This window comes from Arachis ipaensis, chromosome B05 (assembly GCF_000816755.2).
Source record: "Arachis ipaensis cultivar K30076 chromosome B05, Araip1.1, whole genome shotgun sequence".
Lineage (NCBI taxonomy): Eukaryota > Viridiplantae > Streptophyta > Magnoliopsida > Fabales > Fabaceae > Arachis > Arachis ipaensis.
The window spans coordinates 110,208,787-110,229,084 of NC_029789.2; the positions used below are offsets into that span (position 1 = coordinate 110,208,787).

The 20,298-nt window shown below is 35.3% G+C and overlaps 1 protein-coding gene across 6 annotated transcripts in view; it reads right to left on the bottom strand.

Annotated features, from left to right (window-relative positions):
- Window positions 9,951–20,298, bottom strand: part of LOC107643783 (transcription factor GTE6) — a 12,278-nt gene continuing 1,930 nt past the window's right edge. For 4 of the 6 annotated variants that reach the window (XM_021124232.1, XM_021124233.1, XM_021124234.1 and 1 more), the window contains 6 exons: window positions 19,418–19,495; window positions 16,968–17,192; window positions 11,591–11,689; window positions 11,375–11,490; window positions 10,480–10,630; window positions 9,951–10,293 (listed from right to left, as the gene is read on the bottom strand). In XM_021124232.1, the coding sequence (XP_020979891.1) occupies window positions 10,123–10,293; window positions 10,480–10,630; window positions 11,375–11,490; window positions 11,591–11,689; window positions 16,968–17,192; window positions 19,418–19,495 (840 nt within the window). In that variant the 3' untranslated portion in view covers window positions 9,951–10,122. The remainder of the gene's footprint in view (window positions 10,294–10,479; window positions 10,631–11,374; window positions 11,491–11,590; window positions 11,690–16,967; window positions 17,193–19,417; window positions 19,496–20,298) is intronic. The other 2 variants (XM_021124235.1, XM_021124236.1) reach the window with 2 other exon arrangements.

Consider the following 20,298-nt stretch of genomic DNA (forward strand, 5'->3'; position numbering starts at 1 on the left):
TATAGTGCCAGGTACAATCTTGCAGCAGAAAAATCTGCCACGCCAGGGATATAGGCCCTGCACACTCATGTAGTAGAGAATCTGCTACGCCAGGGATATAGTGCCCTGCACACTTTTTCAATAACCAACAAGTTCATCATTTATCTCCGGGACCCACACTCATCATAACCATCATCAGTTCTTAATTTCACAAGTTATCATCACCCCCAAGCTCTCAAACCATCACCAATATAGTACTCTGCCTATTCCCTCACAACTTCAGAAACCTAAGTCTCCGTCTTCTAAACTCATACGGAAAATTACCAATTTAATTTGCTAACCCATCTCTAATAATATTAAGGCCTAATTAATAGTTAAAAATCTTAAAGAGTAGATAAAGAAGTTTGGAAAGCTAGCGAACCCTTAAAAATGAAGAAAAAAATTATTTTTCAGCAAAACAGGGGCCGCATACGCACACGTTGAAAAATGTACGTCCGCGTATGCATACAAGAAAATTGGACCATTTGACGTATTCATACCTAGGCCACGTACACAGGAGTGCTGGACAAAAACCACCATCCGCGTATGAGGCATGGGTCCACGTACACATGTATATCAAACTCCAGAAAAGTTAAGTTGCAAAAATTTCAGTTTTAGACCCCAAACTTTAAACGTTCATAACTTCCTATACAAAACTCCATTTTTTTCTCAAACTTTATATCAATTTGAAGCTGTTTGAATCATCTTTAATTTGAAGTAACTTTCAACTAATTTCAAAAATTGAGGCTCAAGTTATGATCCGCCAAAGTTTACCAAAAATCAAGTTTTACACAAAAACATCAAAGTTCTCTACTTTCCAAATTCCATAACCAAAACATACCCAATCATTATAAAACACCACCACACACAACAACTTACCATTTCATATCATTTTCATTAATTTCAACACCTATCCCACTCATTCTCTTCCAACTCTTCCCACCACAAATCCAACATAATACACAACTTCCAAATCAAAATATCAACATTAACCAATTTGCACAATCCAACCACTCATAAACCTCATTCATCCTATGACATCTTCAATCCTCATAAATTATATCATTCAACACCATTATCAATCTTCAATATCATTTATTAACAATAACATCATAATATCATCAAAATTATCACATTCATCAAAATCATCATACATCATCAATCCACAATTTTCAACAACCAATCCAATCCTATCCTAAGGTCCACCAGCCTAAGTATCCAGAAATATTACATATTAAATAAAGAAAACCGAAACCATACCTTGGCCGATTCCCACGCAACTCAAAACACCAAGCTCAAACTCAAATGTCCAAAATCACCAAGCTCACTCCAACAAACACCAAACCTCAATCTAACATCATATAACATACAAAAATATCACTAGGGCTAACCCAAAATATCAAACCACAAGAGTTTGAAGAGACTTACCTTACCCAATAAGATTAGGGGCAAAACCAAACAATATTGTAATGCTAGATCACCCTTAAACAAACAAAATCACAAAATCTACTCAAAAACCAAACATAAAAATACGAAAATGTTATGGCAGCAAAATGGAGCATGAGTTTTGAGTTCTTACCTACAAACCTTAGTTAGAAATGACGGGCTTGAAAATAGCTTCGCGTGGCCGCAAATGGCTCGTCAATCGGAGATTCGTAGCTCAAGTTATTGCCAAAAGAAAGAGGAGATGAATAGTAGCAATCCCTCTTCTCCTATCTTCCCTTACCAGCGCTTCCCCTCTCTTGTTTGTGCTGAAAGTGGCTAGGTTGGCCACTTAAATCTGAATATATATGTTGGGCTTGGACCTAACTTGGGTCCGGTCCAATCTTTTAGCGTTTTTAGCCCGTTTAGCCAACTTTGGGCTGAAACCTTTAAAATTAGCGCTCGGTTTTTTATTCTCAATTATTTTTGTCCTTTCAAAACAATAAATTCAATTTTCAAAATCTTATTTTTCTCAACACGCGATTCCGGTTAGACTAGAGCCGGTACGCATTTTTATAAAAATTCTCTGTAAAAGATACATTTTCCCACTTAGAAAAATTCATTGAATTCAAATTTCACCTTTTATTTTCAAAATATCATTTCTATATTTTCGAACCTATTTTGGGCAGATAAATTATTATTTTATTAAAGCGTTTATTTCGGTTCTTACAATGTGTAGCCCAAGGAAGCCAGCTTACTTACACGCCAGAGAAGCCCTGTGCGATGCCAATAATGATCCCAACAAAGCCTAACCTGAAAGATGTGATTCTGAATTGAAGATTAAAGAAATTCTGTAATAATTAGATTTGAATCTGATTTGATTATATTTTAATTCTAGAATTTAAATTATTAGGAGCTATCTTAATTATTCTGATTAAGATAAGATTTAGTTTCTGAATTTGAATTAGAAGAAAATCCTAGGTATAAATAAATGAATTACATTCACAGAGAAAACACCTAGTTTCTGCAGCACAATTTCATTGTTGTTTTTCCATCCACTATGAGCAACTAATTCTTTAGTCCAAGAGTTAGGAGTTCTGTTTTTGTTTCTATGAATTATTAATCTAAGCTTTCTTTCGTCTTAAAGTATTGAATTGATCTGTTTTATGATTGAGTGTTTCGTTCTTCATCCCTAAAGAATTAGTAGTGTCGACAAGCGTGCTAATCCGGTTTTGAATGAGTTTATTTCTTTGACAAAACTAACATCCGAATTATGCTTGAAAACTCTTTCACATGTCTTTTTGAATTGACTAGACATAATTGTTTTTAAAATGTGCGACACAATACATGATTTTTAATCACCCTAGTTTTGAATACATGACATATAATTCAGATTAAGATAACTTTTGAAAATTGTGTTTTCTCATAAGATTCTAGCTTGGATACGTGACATATAATCTGACATAAGGACTACTTTTGAATCTTATGACAAACTAAATCGGATTTTTTGCTTAACCTCTTCGATTAATTGATTGACTAAGACATTGGCGGTTGGTTGATTGAAGAGAAACTGAGGAGCCAAGACATTAGAAATCAGTTAATTAAGATTTGTTGTGAAAAGATCTCTGCATGCTTTAGAATAGGTAAACAAAGTTTGATTTTTCCAAAGACTTAAGCATCTCCGAAACCCTTGACTTCTCTATTATATATTTTCTTTCAATCAACCAGACATTCACTGCTCTCAAGCAATCCAGCATTCAAGCCTTTCAAATTTTCAGCAAGTTTCAACATTCATCAATTCCAAATTTTATTAATCTAATTAGTTGTTTAACTCGATATTTGTGTGCTCAATCCGTTAATCCTCGTGGAAACGATATCCACTCACCGTAGTATTACTTGAGCGATCCGGTGCATTTGCCGGTATCCGTGAGCTATACTTTTTGCTCATCAACTGGTTAATTCTCTGCTCATCCACTTCTTTGTGTTCTGTCCACATCCAATACCCATCGTTGAACCTATTACGGTAGAGGTGAAGTGTTATATCTGAAGGTCCTAACCACTTAGTCAGCCGACACTTATAGTACGGATACCTATATATTCATTGAGATCTAAATGGTTCTATGTTAAAGACATACGCAACAAATGCTTCAACCCCCTCAAAGAATTCAGGTTTTAAACCCTCCTCGTCCACTGTTGTCCCTATCATATATCGACAGTTGATGACTTGGAATCATCTTGCAACAAACACCCTAGAATTTATCCAACAACACAACTTATTAAAATTTTTAGAAAATTCAGCAGGGGTCTCCGAGAATTAGAATCTCCAACCAAATCTGATTATCATTTTTTTTCACAAACCAAACATATTTTAAACAATTTAAACAGAATTTTAGCAAAATTTTTCCTTAATTCAGAGACATCCACCAAATAAATTTAACAGTTTTCATAGAAAAAACAACTACAAACATAAATTAGAACAAATACGAATTTAATAACACATCAAATCCTAACCGTTCTAGTTCACAACCCCTTATAACTCCACAATTTTCCAACAAACAAGGGTTTCGAGAAGGCGCCTCTACACGACTTTCTCCAACTTCCGTCCTAAGATGCTATCCTACAAAACGTAAGTCCGGCATAAAACTTAAACAATGAATTATATTTAGAGATAGAAAACCTACCTGGAACATGAATGCACAGAATACGGAAGAAGCGAACTCCAATTGATCTCAGAGAAATAGCATCGTCCTAATTAAAAAGAAAACTTATTAAGGTCACAAGGTGAAACTAATTCAACAAACTAAACAAAGTCTTCCACTAGTTTCTGGCATTCTTAATCTCACCCTATTTAACCTACCTTAACTTAATTTAATTTGTATTCATATTAAATTAACATAGAAAATCCTAATCACAAACTTCATTACACTAATTTAATCAATAATTTGATTAAATACCTAACAAATTCCTAAACTCAACAAAAAATCTAAAAATAATAAAAAAACTATACCAAATTCTAATCACAAACTTCATTACACTAATTTAATCAATAATTTCATAAACTACTTAACAAAACATTAAACTCACAAAACAATCTTAAAAAAAGTTTATGCCAAAATTACCTCTGATAGTGGCTGCGGGAAAATGGAGGCATGGTGGTGACAGGAGTCGGCAATGACGGTGACAACATCACCATCACCGACGGCAGTGACCATGAACGCGAACAGCGGCGGCGTTCCCGATGGCTCTAGCAGTGACCGACAGCTCCAACGGCGACAAGGTGCAGCGGCGGTGGCGGCGGAGGCTCTAGCTGGCAGTGAATATGCCGGCAGCTTCAAGGCCGAAGAGAGAAGACAAGAGGAGAAAGAGAAGAGAGAGAGTGAGTTCGCAGAAGTGAGGAGGAAAGGGTTTGCATTTGAATTTTACCCTAATTTTACTGTCGGATTTACGGCAGAAATTTCCAATTGTAAGTTGCCTAAATGCAGTATTTCACTAAACCGATATACCGGCAGCCGAATCCAACGAAAGACCCGCAGGTAAAGTTGGCGCTACTGAAATAAAATTTCGCGCAAACGATTACTGTCGAATTTAGTGTCAGAACATAAAATCCAACGGTAAATAAATCGAGGAACTAAATCTTGCCTATATCCAACATAAAAAACGCTACTAAATCCGACGATAATAGTCGCCGCTAAATCCAACCGTAAATCCAACGGTATTCAGCGTGTTTTTTTTTAGTGGTTATGGATGATGACATCATTGACCTTAGGAAAGATGACGACACACTACCACTGGACGACGATGATCTTCGAGAAGAAGACGGGGTTGATGGAGAAGAAGAAGAAGAAGAAGAAGAAGAAGAAGAAGAAGAAGAAGAAGAAGAAGAAGAAGAAGAAGAAGAAGAGTTCAATGATCAGGAAATTACCTCAGAAGAGGAGGATGATAAACTAGAGGAAGAAGATGATGAATCTGAATAAGATTAATATCAATATAATTCTATCCTATATATTTCATTATCAAACTTTCATTTCGTGTTTACATTCTGTATATTTGATATTTTACGTCATATATAAATCATTGTTTTCAGATAAAATACCAATTTATTCATTGTTAAAAAAATATCCACACAACCAGGGATTTACTGACGGAAAATTCCAATGGTAGCGACCATTCATCTTTTTTCATAAAAAAAAAATAAAATTATTTTCCGTCAAATGTTTCTGATGGTAAAGAGGTGCGAAGGCTCAACTTATGGCGCCAATATTACCGTCGGATTTTTTCTACCGATAACGTTCATTAGATTTTTTGCACATGGACCATCATATTCCGACGCTAAATTCGCTACAAGTTACCGACAGACATCAAAATTTGATGATAAATATTTTCCAGTGAAGTTTATACCGTCAAATTTGGTCAGACTGAAAATTCACCGATAAACATAATATTGACAATTTTTTTTTTATTTTTTTGTTGATAAATCCAACAGTACTCAACATTTTTCTTATAGTGATTTGTAACTAACTCTTAATTTTAGAAAGCTAACTAACTTCACTGTGCCAAGACCCTTACACCAATAATTAATCATGCCACCTCAGCTCCTAACCAATTACAGCCGGAGTTAACTAAGAAACACAATGACTAACTAGCTGGATTATTGACTCGCGTAATAATAGTTTCACTAAATTTATAATTAGGTCATTATACTTTTTTATCTTTTAATTAGTTTTTTATACTATTTTAATTTTGTAATTAAGTTATTTTTGTGTCAAAAACATTAAAATTAACTGAATATTTTTTTAAAAATATGTGGTCAAATATCTAATCAAGTTTTTAATTATAGATTACTTTTAATTTACAAAAAATATTCTTTTAATTCTAACTAATACATTTTATATTAGCAAAAACCTAATTATAAAATTAAAAATAATATAGAGATCTAATTAAAAAAAAAAGTATAATAACTTAATTAAAAATTTAATAAATCTATAAAAACTAACAAAATAATTTTAAGTAAAAATTTAGTGCCTTAAACACAATAATCAAAACCAAACAAATTTTTACAAACACACATAAATTTGCTTCCAGCAAACACGGAAATCGATTAGTTCAATAAAACATAAAAGTTACTTTTGTTAAACATAGAAAATATTAAGTGAACATAAACCAATTGATAATAAAACACACAAACCGCTAACAACACAAAAATTACTAACAAAACAGAAAATTTTTGGAATAAACTACCAAAATCTCTCTCGATTTTCAAAAGCACGGACGAAAACACCCCACTTTTGTTAATAACAAAAATATTCTAAAAGTATTTTGAAACATGAAAAAATACCAACGTTAAATATATATTCTCAAAAAGTATTTAAAAGAGTGAATTTTAATGCACTTTTTTACAAATATGATCAGACAAATGAAACAATTTTATCCTTAAAATTTGTTGATTTTATATTTTTTGCGATTTTTTTATCAATGACCAAGTATACTATTAAAAAATAAAGAAAAATCTAGAGATCAAATTTTTATTCAATTTGTTGTATGTACTTTTTAAGTATTTATGCAAATATTTCTACAAAATTTTAAATCAAATGCATAAGATAGTTGCTAAATACAAAAGACATTTGTCACTAATAAAAAATATTATTTTTAATTATTTTTATCGCATTTTATAATATTTTAAAGATATTATCGTTATCAAAATTGAGGGTTATTTTTGTTAGCATCTCCAAAATCGGATGTCATTTTTAATAGTTTACCCAAATTTTTATATCTTAGCATAAAAAGTCCATTCACATAAAATCTGAATCACTTTATACAAAACAAACAACTTGGTAAAAGACAGAAACTAAAGCAATATATAAAGATTGTGAATATATGAACCAAGAAATTTGTAATTAGGGTAAAACACTTATTTAAATTAAAAGCAATCCAATAATCCAATATTACGTAAATCACTCAAAACGAAAAACATTATTTAAATGTTTTCATGCATATATTTACGTAAATCGAAATTACTAAATTCGATTTACACCTTTTAATAGTAAATCGAATTAATGTATATCGAATTACATGGAGCATTACATTTAAACATAAATCGAATTCATATCATTCGAATTATATGAATTCGATTTATGTTTAAATAAAGTGCTCTATGTAATTTGATTTACTACTAAAATGTGTAAATCAAATTCAGTACATTGGATTTACATAAATATATACATGAAGACATCCAAGTAACGTTTTTTGTTTTGGGTGATTCATGTAATATTGGGTTGCTTTTGATTTATACAACTGTTTTACTCTTGTAATATTCTACAACGTTAAAATCAGAAACTGAATTCAAGAAAAGTTTGTTAGGGTCTGATATCATGCATTAGATTTTTTTTTTGTCAAAGCTAGGAGTGAGACTCAAACTCGAGACTTCTAGATGAAGATGGAGAGATTATGTCGTTTGAGTTATAGCTCGTTGGCATATCATGCATTAGATTGTGTATGTAATTTTTGTTAGTCTAATCAATAACTAAACCAACTTGGTTAGAATTAATTACAAAAAAAATTTGTATTAGTATCACCGATAAATGTCAAATAGTGGTGGAAATGGATTCAAAAGCAGTCCTGAACGTTATCTCCAAAAAGGAGTACCGGAAGGAACACCCAGATTCTCTTATCCATGGCATTGGGGAGAGTTGTGCTCAAATTGGGATATCAACCTCATCCATATTTATAGAGAGGGTAACAAAGTAACTGATTAACGGCTAAAGAAAGTTTACAGAAAAGAGAAGGCGGGATGGGTAGTTGGTAAGATCTAGTAAGATCGTACATGGACAGTAGTTGGAGTCGGCGGTTCTCCTAGGATTTTCTCATTTGGGGTCCTGGGAGAAGAGGAACAAGTTGGCCTTTGCGAACAGCTTGATGCACTATCTCCCTTCAATCTTTTGAAGAAAATGCGATAAAAGAAAAGAAAATCCATGGACCGACCCCAACGTCTCCATCAGGCTTATCACTTTGTGAATACACCTCAAGTATATCTAAAAACTATAGTTGCTGATGATGTTAGGGGAGTATTTTTTTTTCGGTCATAGATGTTTGGGGGAGTTTTTTTACCCCATATAGTTTCCGTTTTGAAATCTTCTTTGGGCTTTTTAGCCTTGTTTAAATAAAAGAAAATTCAAATCTGAATGTCTATTTTTGGTATATATCAATCATAGTTGTAAAGACTGAACCGGACTGGCCGGTTCAACCAGAAAACCAATGAATCAGATTCTAAACCGGTTCGATTTACTTCTTGAACCGTTTAAGAAAAAAAACCGCTATGAACCGATAAGAATCGGAACAAATCGGTCAAAATCGGTAAAAATGGGTGCAAACCGAACCGGTCTGTTTGAAAAATTATTCAAAATGTCTCCACCAGGTTTGGAACTTATAACCTTCAAGGTGCAACGATGCACACTTGCCAATCAACCATGAAGCTTCTTACTATTATAAATGACAAATATTAATTATATAGTATACATTCAATTACATAATTTTATAGATATCTAATTTAATTTAAATTTGTATTCTCTATTTTTTAAATTAATTATATTTTAATTATATACCATTATCAATATAAATATAAATTTTACTAAAACTTTATTAATCTGCTTGATTTATTTTAATGCTAGTATTGTGATTAAGGTTATTTATTTTGATGTTAGTGTTAAAATCTACTGATATTATAGTTAGATGATAAAATTTGTGAATTAATTATTACTTTTATTGTGTCAAATTAAGATACTATTGCAGTCTTACTGAAAAATTATATGTTTTTTTTTATTGGTTATTTTTAGAATTTGAGACTTAATTCTTTCATAAAATGTTAGTGAAGTTATGTATTTTAAATTTTAATTTTAAACTTTTAACTATTTTATATTTTTTATTTACGTGACACCGATTTTACCGGTTCAACCAATAATTTATCAATTGAACTAATAAACCAATGAACCAGTAACTTGACCAATTCAATCATCGATTCAGTTCTAACAACTATGATATCAATAGACATTTTGCTTGCGGTAGTTTTTTTTATATGAAAATTATTGTTGTGTTATTCTCGGTTATCAAGTAATGTGTTTTAATTTAATATAGAGATAATCACAAATCGAAATGTCCAATTTGCACATTTAAAAAATTTTTCAATGCTAAAACACAAATCGAGAGTAGATTTTGTGTTTTAAAAATTTTTAAAAATTAAAATTCACAAATCAAAAGGTAGATTTTGTGTTACTTCACAAATCAAATGGTAAGTTTTGTGTCTATTTACAAATCGAAGGGTAGGTTTTCTATCAATAAAAAAAAAAAAAAAAAAAACACACCAAATTTTACACATTATTATTAAAAAACACTACTATAAACCCAATATCAAAATTAAGAACTCCTTTGCTTGCTTCTACTACTTAGCTGGGGTACATGGAATACGGATCCATCTTATTCTTATATGTGACAAACCACCACCAAAAATAACGAAGATCTGGAATACTTGAAAGCCTTCTGAACCTTTATACTATCGGCTTGCTTTCGACTCCATGTGCATTACAACTCAATTTCTTTTTTCTTTTTATGTTTTATCCTTTTTTCATTTTTGGGGCTGATTATAACTCGTTGGAGATAACATAACGCAAAACCCTTTCTCCAAATAACCTTTCAAGTGGGCTTCTTGTTCTTAGAAGCTTTGGCAACAGCATCACATAACTCTTGTTTACGTTTGTTTTTGTTGTTATGATTTTCATTGCCACTGGTGCTTCCTGAATTCTTGCTCTGTTTTTCTAAAGCCTCCTCTATAAAGTATTTCAACTTCCATAAGGTCGACTGGCTCTGCTTAAACAATGCATAAATCGTTAAAATACTCATAATATAATATCCCCCCAACTGCATGAACCGAAAGCAAGAAAAACAGAAAACAGATCCATTTGTTTCTTATTATCTTTTTATTTAAGATTTATGAAGGGAAACAAATGGATGAAATTGTGACACTTGGAATGAAGTATATAGATAAATTACCTGAGCATCGATGTCGAGATCCACCTCTTCTGCAGTTGCTTGGAAGCTCGGATTATTTTGGGCGACGATTTCCAATGCTTTACTTAGATCTTCAGGTGACAACCGAGCAAGAGCCGCGCCTAACTTTCTCTTTTCATCTGTTGTCATTTTCCTGCAACCAATATTGTCAAACTTAGCCATATGGGGGTGATAAAACAAAGTCATGTCTCTTTTGAAGACAGAGAAAGATATAACAAGAAATAAGTCACTAAAACACGAGGCAAGGGCGGCACGGAGAATAGGGATGATTGAGTACGGTTCATCTTCAATTATATTTTCATTTAAAGATAATCAAGGAATAGAATTCAAACTTAAAAGGATTAACAAATTAATGGAATTGTTTTAAGTCCAAGGACCATCGTGATGCCATGTACATCTCCAACTCCAAATATAAAAAAGGTTATATAATCTGGCTTTTTTATAGCAGTTCAAGTGTTCAACAGTTAGGCAAAGGAAATATTAACTTTGCTTTAACTTGTCTACTTTAAAATTGTATTCAAAGCATGAAAAGTATATCTAACTGATTTTGAAACCCAAAAATGCTTTTAAGGCTTATCTATTCCAACCTCATATCCAATTCAATAGACCATATCAAATTTAGCTTGCATAATGTTCATCATTTTCAGAGTGAATTCTACAATATACTCCCATGTATCCCAGAAACTGACATAAAATTGAGATGTATTAAGAATGAATTTCACCATTCCTAAGGTGTCACAAAGGGGAATAAGCTACACCATAAAGTAACTAAGGTAACTTTGAAACCATTTTCTCCAATTCAAACAAAACATGCACACAACTTCATAGCTAGAAAAATACAAAATACATAGGAAAAACATGACGTATCAAAGCTAACCTGAATTTTTTAACAGCCATCTCCCGTAGCTCTTCTAAATGCACATCAACATCATACAGCTGAAAAGATAAAAGGTTCAATCTCTTGAGCAAGTTCAAGACATGTATAAGAAGTATCTTTAAAATGCTTGCAAGAGATTGTACTTCATTGTGTTAAATTTCCTGTCGCCCCCCATATGAAAACTAAACAATAAGATCATAGAACTTTTACAAATACCTCGTTACTTAAGTCTCTAGCCATCCTGGCATGAGCGGCTTCTTGAGCAAGCTGCATGCTTAACTGTGCTTCAGCTTCTTCTTGTTCTCGTCTTGTTTCCTAAAATTTAATAATCCCAAATGATTAGAAGAATTGAGGTATTATCATCAGAAGGGGGGACAAAATCTAGGTAGGTACCTAATGAAAATGCACAACAAAACTGAATTTGGAAAATTCCATCCTTCACAATTGTTGAATATCATATTAGAGATATAGGCTGTATATAAGTTATTTTGAGAGATATAAACTTTATATAAGTTATTCTGTGTTGGTATAGTTTCCGTTTTTAGATATCTGATTCTGTTGTATCTCCTAGTATTAAGGGATTTTATTTCTGTACCTATGTATATATATATATTGACGCTGAGAGATGATTCTCTCAAGGAATTCATCCAAAACGCAATCTTTGTCTCACTTGATTCGTGTATTTCAAGTTGGTATCAGAGCGGGTTCCGACCCGGCTCTGGTTTCTATTTTTTTTTTTCTTCTTTTCCGGCTGCAATCTCTCAGCCGTGTTCCCTTTTCCCACCAGCTGACACTATCAGCTGTGTCTCTTCGTCAGAAACTGTTTTTCCGGCCAAAACCTTGTCAAACATCAGACCCACTCCGAAGCAACCCCAGAATCAGAACCGGAAAGCCAAGTTCGGCCTGTCCCCAAAATTTCACCGGTGTCAACCGCCGCACGCGCCGACACACGCCGCCCCTTTTCCTGCGCGTGGTCCTCACGCGCCTCCGCTCCAGACGCGCGTGAACGTCACGCTCCGCTGCCCAGGCTTTTTCCGGCCCTCGTTTCCCTTCTGCAGGTGTTTTCCGGCCGTTTCTGAGTGTCTGCCATCATGTCTTCCGAGGTAACCCCCGACACCAACTCCAATGGTGGCAAACCGGCTGTTCTAACATCTGTTGTTTCTGGAACCGCTACAATGACCTCTGAAAAATTGATGGGTGCCAAAAATTACCTTTCTTGGACTGATTCTGTGGAACTTTGGTTCATGGGCCAAGGCTATGAAGACCACCTTACTAAATCTGTTGATGATGTTCGCACCGCTGACAAAACCACTTGGAAGAAGATTGATGCCCAGCTATGTAACCTTATGTGGCAGACCATTAATCCACCAAAGCTGACTATGTTTCGAGCTTACAAAACTTGTAAAAAGGTGTGGGACCGTGCTAAAGCTTTATACACTAATGACATTGCAAGACTTTACCATGTTGCTAAGAAGCTGTGTAGTTTGCAGCTTCAAGGAACTAATATGGAATCTTATGTTGGAGCTGTGGAAGTTGTCAAGGAAGAGTTTTCGACTCTCCTTCCCTATGTGTCTAATGCTAATGACCATCATGCTCAACAGGGAAAGCTGTTTTTGGTACTTACGTTACTTGGGTTGCCAGCTGAACTTGAATCTCTTCGGCAACAAATATTGGGCACCTCACCCATTCCTTCCCTTGAGGACGTATTTGCACGGCTCTTGCAATCCGGCCCCTCTCTTAAGACCCATACTTTCGACCAAACTGCATTGGCATCCCAATCTTCTTCTCAAGTGTCCTTTCAAGTGCCCACTCGCGGCGGCCGTGGGAGTCGTGGTAATGGTCGTGGTAATCGTACTCGCCTTAGTTGTACCTATTGCCATAAGATTGGTCATACTCAGGATAAATGTTATGCTCTCCATGGTCGTCCTACCAAGGTAGCTAATGTTGTCCAAACTAATGACCCATCTGACGTTCACTCAGCCGCACAACCACAAGGGATATTTGTCTCTGGCAATGATTATGATGAGTTTCTCAAGTACCAGGCTTCAAAGCAGGCATCTACTCCCGTTGCTTCGTTGGCCCACTCTGGTAATTCTGTTGCTTGTATCTCTCATTCCTCTTCTCTTGGACCATGGGTCCTCGACTCAGGTGCTTTTGATCACATTTTTGGTACTTCTTCTGTCCTCTCTAAACTTGAACACCCTGCATTTCTTCCTTCTATCACTTTGGCTGATGGTTCTAAAATTGGTGCTAAGGGAATAGGTCAAGCTACTCCTCTTCCTACATTACTTTTGAAATCTGTTCTTTACATGCCCAATTGTCCTTTCAATTTGATTTCTATTAGCCAACTTACTCGTTCTCTTAATTGTTCTGTTACCTTTTTTGCTGACTCCGTCATTGTGCAGGATCGAGGGACGGGACAGACGATTGGTACAGGATGAGAGTCTCAAGGACTATATCGGCTTGCCTTACCCACTACTACTGTGTCTTCTGTTGCTACTGTCAAGTCTTCGGACGTGGTCCATTGTCGCCTGGGACATCCCAGCCTCTCGAAGTTACAAGCTATGGTCCCGAGTTTATCTCGTCTTACTACTTTAGAGTGTCAAACTTGTCATTTAGGTAAACATGTTCGTAGTTCTTTTTCAAGTTGTGTCAATCCACGAGCTGCGTCTCCTTTTTCTGTTATTCATTTTGATGTATGGAGACCTAGTCGTGTTACTTCTCATTTTGGTTTTCGTTATTTTGTCACCTTTATTGATGACTTTTCTCGTTGCACTTGGTTATATTTAATGAAGGACAGATCTGAATTATTTGCACATTTCAAGTCTTTCTGTTATGAAATTCAAAACCAATTCAAAACTTCAATTAAAATTTTACAAAGTGATAATGCTCGTGAGTATTTTTCAGCACCCTTTTCGTCTTACTTGTCCTCCCAAGGCATTCTACATCAGTTGTCTTGTCCTCGTACCCCTCAACAGAATGGTGTGGCTGAGCGTAAACATCGTCACTTGATTGAAACTGCTCGCACTCTTCTTCTCCATACTCATGTTCCCCTTAAGTTTTGGGGTGAGGCTGTTCTGACTGCATGTTATTTAATTAATCGTATGCCTTCTTCTGTTTTGCAAAATCAAGTTCCTCATTCCATTTTATTTCCTCATGAGCACATTTTTTCTCTTCCACTACAAGTCTTTGGTTGTACTTGTTTCATCCATGATCTTATCCCAGGCAAAGACAAGTTAACTGCTCGCTCTATCAAATGTGTTTTCTTAGGGTAGACTCGATTTCAAAAGGGTTATCGTTGTTATTCTCCAGCTCTTAATCATTTCTTCGTGTCTGCAGATGTCACTTTTCTTGAGAATACCCCTTTTTTCTCTGCACCCGACCTCACTTCACCTTCCATTACGGAGGTGCTTCCTGTTCCTTACTTAGATGGGCCTCCTATTCCCACAAAGCCTCTCCAGGTTTATCATCGCCGCCCACTGCCTGCAGTCCAAGATAACTCATCTCCTGAACCCGTGGTTGAACTGTCCTTGGATCCTTCTTCGGGAGTTAGCAGTAGTCCTCCTATTGCTCTCAGACAAGGTGCTCGTTCCACCCGTAATCCTAATCCTATTTATAATTTTCTTAGTTACCATCGTTTATCATCTTCGCACTATGCTTTTACCTCCTCTTTGTCTTCTGTTTCTATACCCAAAACAACAGCAGAAGCTCTTTCACATCCAGGGTGGCGCCAGGCTATGATTGAGGAGATGTCTGCCTTACATTCTACTGGTACTTGGGATCTTGTTCCATTGCCACCGGGCAAATCTACTGTGGGTTGTTGTTGGATCTATACTATTAAGGTCGGCTCAGACGGAACCATTGATCGATTAAAAGCCCGCCTTGTGGCTAAGGGCCACACTCAAATCTTTGGTTTGGACTATGGTGATACCTTCTCTCATGTTGCGAAGATAGCCTCTGTTCGTCTTTTTCTTTCTATGGCTGCCATTCGCCATTGGCCTCTTCATCAACTTGATATTAAAAATGCTTTCTTACATGGTGATCTCGAGGAGGAAGTATACATGGAGCAACCTCCCGGGTTTGTTGCTCAGGGGGAGTCTTCCGGCTTAGTAAGTCATTTACGCCGATCTTTATATGGCTTGAAACAATCCCCTCGAGCTTGGTTTAGTCGCTTTAGTGCTGTTATTTCTAAATTTGGCATGATTCAGAGTGAAGCAGATCATTCAATTTTCTCCCGTCATTCTTCCTCCACGACCTCCATATATCTAGTTGTTTATGTGGATGATATTGTCATTACTGGAGATGATCATGAGGGAATCACTCAGTTAAAACAGCACTTGTTTGATCACTTTCAGACTAAAGATATGGGGAAGTTAAAATACTTCCTAGGAATTGAAGTGGCACAATCTAATGCTGGGATCTGTATCTCACAGAGAAAATATGCTCTGGATATTCTTGAAGAAACTGGAATGTTGGATTCTAGACCTGTAGATACACCAATGGATCCCAACACAAAACTTAGTCCAGATCAAGGAGAACCTCTTGCAGATCCTGGTAGATATCGCAGATTAATTGGCCGATTGAATTATTTGACAGTCACTCGGCCAGATATTTCATATGCCACAAGTATCCTAAGTCAGTTTCTTGACTCCCCATGCGATAGTCATTGGGACGCAGCTGTTAGAGTCCTTAGATATATCAAAGGTGCTCCAGGAAAAAGTTTGTTGTATGAAGATAAAGGACATAACCAGATTGTTGGGTATACTGATGCAGATTGGGCAGGATCTCCATCTGATAGACGTTCTACATCTGGTTATTGTGTTTTTATTGGTGGAAACTTGATATCTTGGAAGAGTAAGAAGCAAAATGCTGTAGCAAGATCTAGTGTGGAAGCTAAATATAGAGCTATGGCACTTGCCACATGTGAACTTGTATGGTTGAAGCAATTAGTTAAGGAACTTAAGTTTTGTGAGCCGAGTAAGATGGAACTGGTGTGCGATAATCAAGCTGCCTTACATATTGCTTCCAACCCTGTGTTTCATGAACGGACCAAGCACATAGAGATTGATTGCCATTTCATAAGGGAGAAGTTGCAAAGTGGGGAAATAGTAACAGCCTTTATCAACTCCAACGATCAACTTGCAGATATTTTCACCAGAGCTCTCCGGGGTCCTCGGATACAATACATATGTAACAAGCTTGGTGCATATGATTTATATGCTCCAGCTTGAGGGGGAGTGTTGAATATCAGATTAGAGATATAGGCTGTATATAAGTTATTTTGAGAGATATAGGCTTTATATAAGTTATTCTGTTTTGATATAGTTTCCGTTTTTAGATATCTGATTCTGTTGTATCTCCTAGTATTAAGGAATTTTATTTCTGTACCTATGTATATATATATATATATATATTGACGCTGAGAGATGATTCTCTCAAGGAATTCATCCAAAACACAATCTTTCTCTCACTTCATTCGTGTATTTCAAGTACAATCATTAATATCAGGGAAAACAATTCACAAGAATTAAGCTTATTCCATCAGAGGTTCTAATAATAATAATAATAATAATTAAGAGAAAAAGGACTTTACCTCTTCAGTAACTTTTGGCAGAAATTGCAACCATTTCTCCTCAAACTTTTCCAGCAAAGTTTTTGCCATCACATGGACATCACTTTTTTCGTCATTATACTTCATGGCATTCGTGAAAACTAACCTCACGTCAACACATATCTCCCGAACATTCTTATATCCTGTACCATCTTTAGCTTCCGTTTGATTCTTAATGGTACTAAAATCCATTGGCTTGTCAATGACCTAATATGCACCACACCCAACAGATTAACCAAATTCATAAGAAATTTCTGTGGAGCATCAGATTCCTGAAATATGCAGTATCGAATGAAAGATCCTTAACTTAATTAAAAGCCTATTGATCCAAAACGACAACTATATGTCACATATTAAAAAAAATGAAATTTCTTTTCATAATAAAATATATTTATGAAAGAGAAAAGTTAAATTAACAACCAAGTCTTGTCCAATTTGATGAAGTTGCCAAGAAGGATCAAGCAATTCTAGGGTCTCGTTATAAATTATGTTTACATGCAAGCATATTAAAAACTGGATCTATTTAAATAGTTTCACATATAAATTTTCATCTTTCTCTACACCCTAGCTACCGGCGTACCCTCCATCTAATATTTTCAGGGCTTTTATAGGCTTTCTTTGCATATGCCAAAACCATCTAAGGCAAGGTTCTACCACCGTTTCCGTAGTATGCGCTATCACAATTCTCTCTCTAATACATTTATCCCTATTCTTTTACTGTCCACTTATCGAACGTAACACCCCATTTCTACAATGTTAAGTTTTCTGTCTTGTTGGTTTTCTACAGCCTAACATTCTTCCTCTACCTCTCTGTCACTTTACCCTTCCTCTAACCCTCCTCCTCCTCTGCCTCTCCTTCTTTCTCTCTTACATTTGAAGGGAACAACGGAAATGGAGGTTATAAGAATAAAAGGCATGATTTAAGAGTGACAAATTTGAAGGTGGTGGAAAGGGAATGGAAGAGTGGTTTTGGTTTGGTTTTGGGAAAGAGAAGGATAAAGGTAGAGGGAGGAGAGATTAGTGGAGGTGTGTGGTGGCAGCAGAAAGAAAGATTATGGAGGAGACACAAGAGGTTGGGATCTGATGGGGGGTGTGTGAGTGTTGTTGCTGCTGGGAGGAAGAGAAGAAGTGTAGGTTGGAGTAATTTTTAATTTTTAATTAGAAAGGGTAGTTTTGGTATTTTATACGTGTCTCTGAGTTTTGTTCATTTTGACCAATTGTTAGACAAAGACATTTTTTCAGTTCTATCTACTATAACCAAACACAATTCAGAGACATAACATTTGTGTCTCCATCCCTACTGTCTCTATATCCCTGTCCAGTGTCCTGGGACACGTATCAAACGCACCCTAAGGCTGTGTTTGGTTAGTGTCTTTTAGATACAAAGACATAAACACAAATACACAAGTAGACATAGACACAAATCAAATTTTATTATTATGTTTGGTGATGATACACAAGACACAATATCTAATTCAAATGTCTATTTTATCCTAAACATAACCATCACTGCTACTATTATTATCACTTGTTTCTAACACCAATGCTAATTTTTCAACCTCAATCCAAATCAATATCATCAAAAAACTTAATTATTAGTTTAACAATTCAAATTAAAAACTGATCGGCAATTAAAATATAAACAGAAATAAAAGTGAGAAGAATGTGATGAGGGTTGAGAAAAGTGACAGAAGCAAAGAAGGTGATGAGAAACTGCAGATCTAGCAAAAAAAAAAAAAGAAAACAGAGGGAGCTGGAATAGATCTGAAACATGGTGGTGGTGAAGCAATGAGATCCATGGCAGTGACGCAATGAGACCCGTGTCAACGACGATCTGCAATGGCGAGAACGGGGTGACGTGGTGACATCCATGACTAGCAAAGAAGAGGCACGAAGACAAGAGGAGTTTTACGGTCAGACGTGAAAGAGAAATTTTGCTGGTCAGACTCAAGGAAAAAGAAGAAGTTTGGTGGCCAGATTCGAGGGTCAAGGGAGGAACAGAAACAGAAGAAGAAAGTAGCTGTAGTGGAGGATGAAGAAAAAAATGACTACAATGGAAGATGAAAGTGCGTGAAGGAGAAGAAGAAGGATGCTGAGGCAGTGTAGAAGAAGAAGAGACTAAAAAGGTTAAATAAATGAGGATAAAATTAGAATTTTAAAAAAATATTAAGGATAAATTTGTCCAAAATTAAGTTTTAAATTGTGTCTCACCGTGTCTTATCATTTCAGCGAGACACAAAATACGTGTATTTTGTGTATCTCTGTGTGTAACCGTGTCTCTCCATTTTTATGTCTTACAAAACAAACATTGAACGTGTGTAACCTGTGTAACTGTGTCCATGTCTTTGATAGACATGGACACTAACCAAACGGGTCCTAATGTCTCCAAATAAGGAATATCCTTCCCAAAAAAGGCCCTATGTCATCCTCACCTCGTAATAGTCATGCAAACCAAGGCCCTCGACATCCACAGGCTGCATAAAAGGCCAAGCCCACTTGTGTTGGGTGATCTGATGGAAAAAGACCAGCTACGAATTAATATGTAGTTCTAAGAGAAAGACAGCATATACTATCTAAATCATGTACCGCAACTCAATTGCATGGCATGGGCTCAAGTTCCAAAAATTACATGAAACAATAAATTTACAGTAAAATCAAGAAGCAGAGTGCAGATAATAATCACGTCTGTCACATTTGAAAATGAAAATAAAGCAAGATAATAGAAATCAGATTACATAAGATAGTTGGCTTTACAAAAGATTCAAGTTGTGGGCAAAATAAAATGAATATCTTCATTTTTATCAACAAAAATCTAGAGCCCCACTCAGGCATGTTGATTTTCATATTCGATGTGTAAATCAGAACCTTAGTGGCAGAAAATTAGTGTACCTTCACAAACAATTAAATAGTTAAAAGCCTTTATGCAAACATTAGATTATTATCTATCAAAACTGGGATTTAAGTCTTTAACATATTAGTCCCTAAGTAGATACTTTAGAATCATCCACCGTCACATCCTAGGACTGTAGTCAAACCTGTCCTATTACAAGCCTCTCATTGTGACCTATGACTCATTCATCATTTTCTTGAACTCTAATTATAACTTCATAATACTTGAAAGCCCTTTTTATCGTTGTATTAGATACCATGTCAAATGGCACTTAGTCATCTATGTAACTATTTACCTAAACTATTGAAATTTAATAAGATCATCTATAACTATACATAAAATTGAGGTAATGTATTACATATCATGAAAAAAGAATCAATTCCCTATTTCCCTATTCACAAAAGTTGACCTATAATCGTGTTA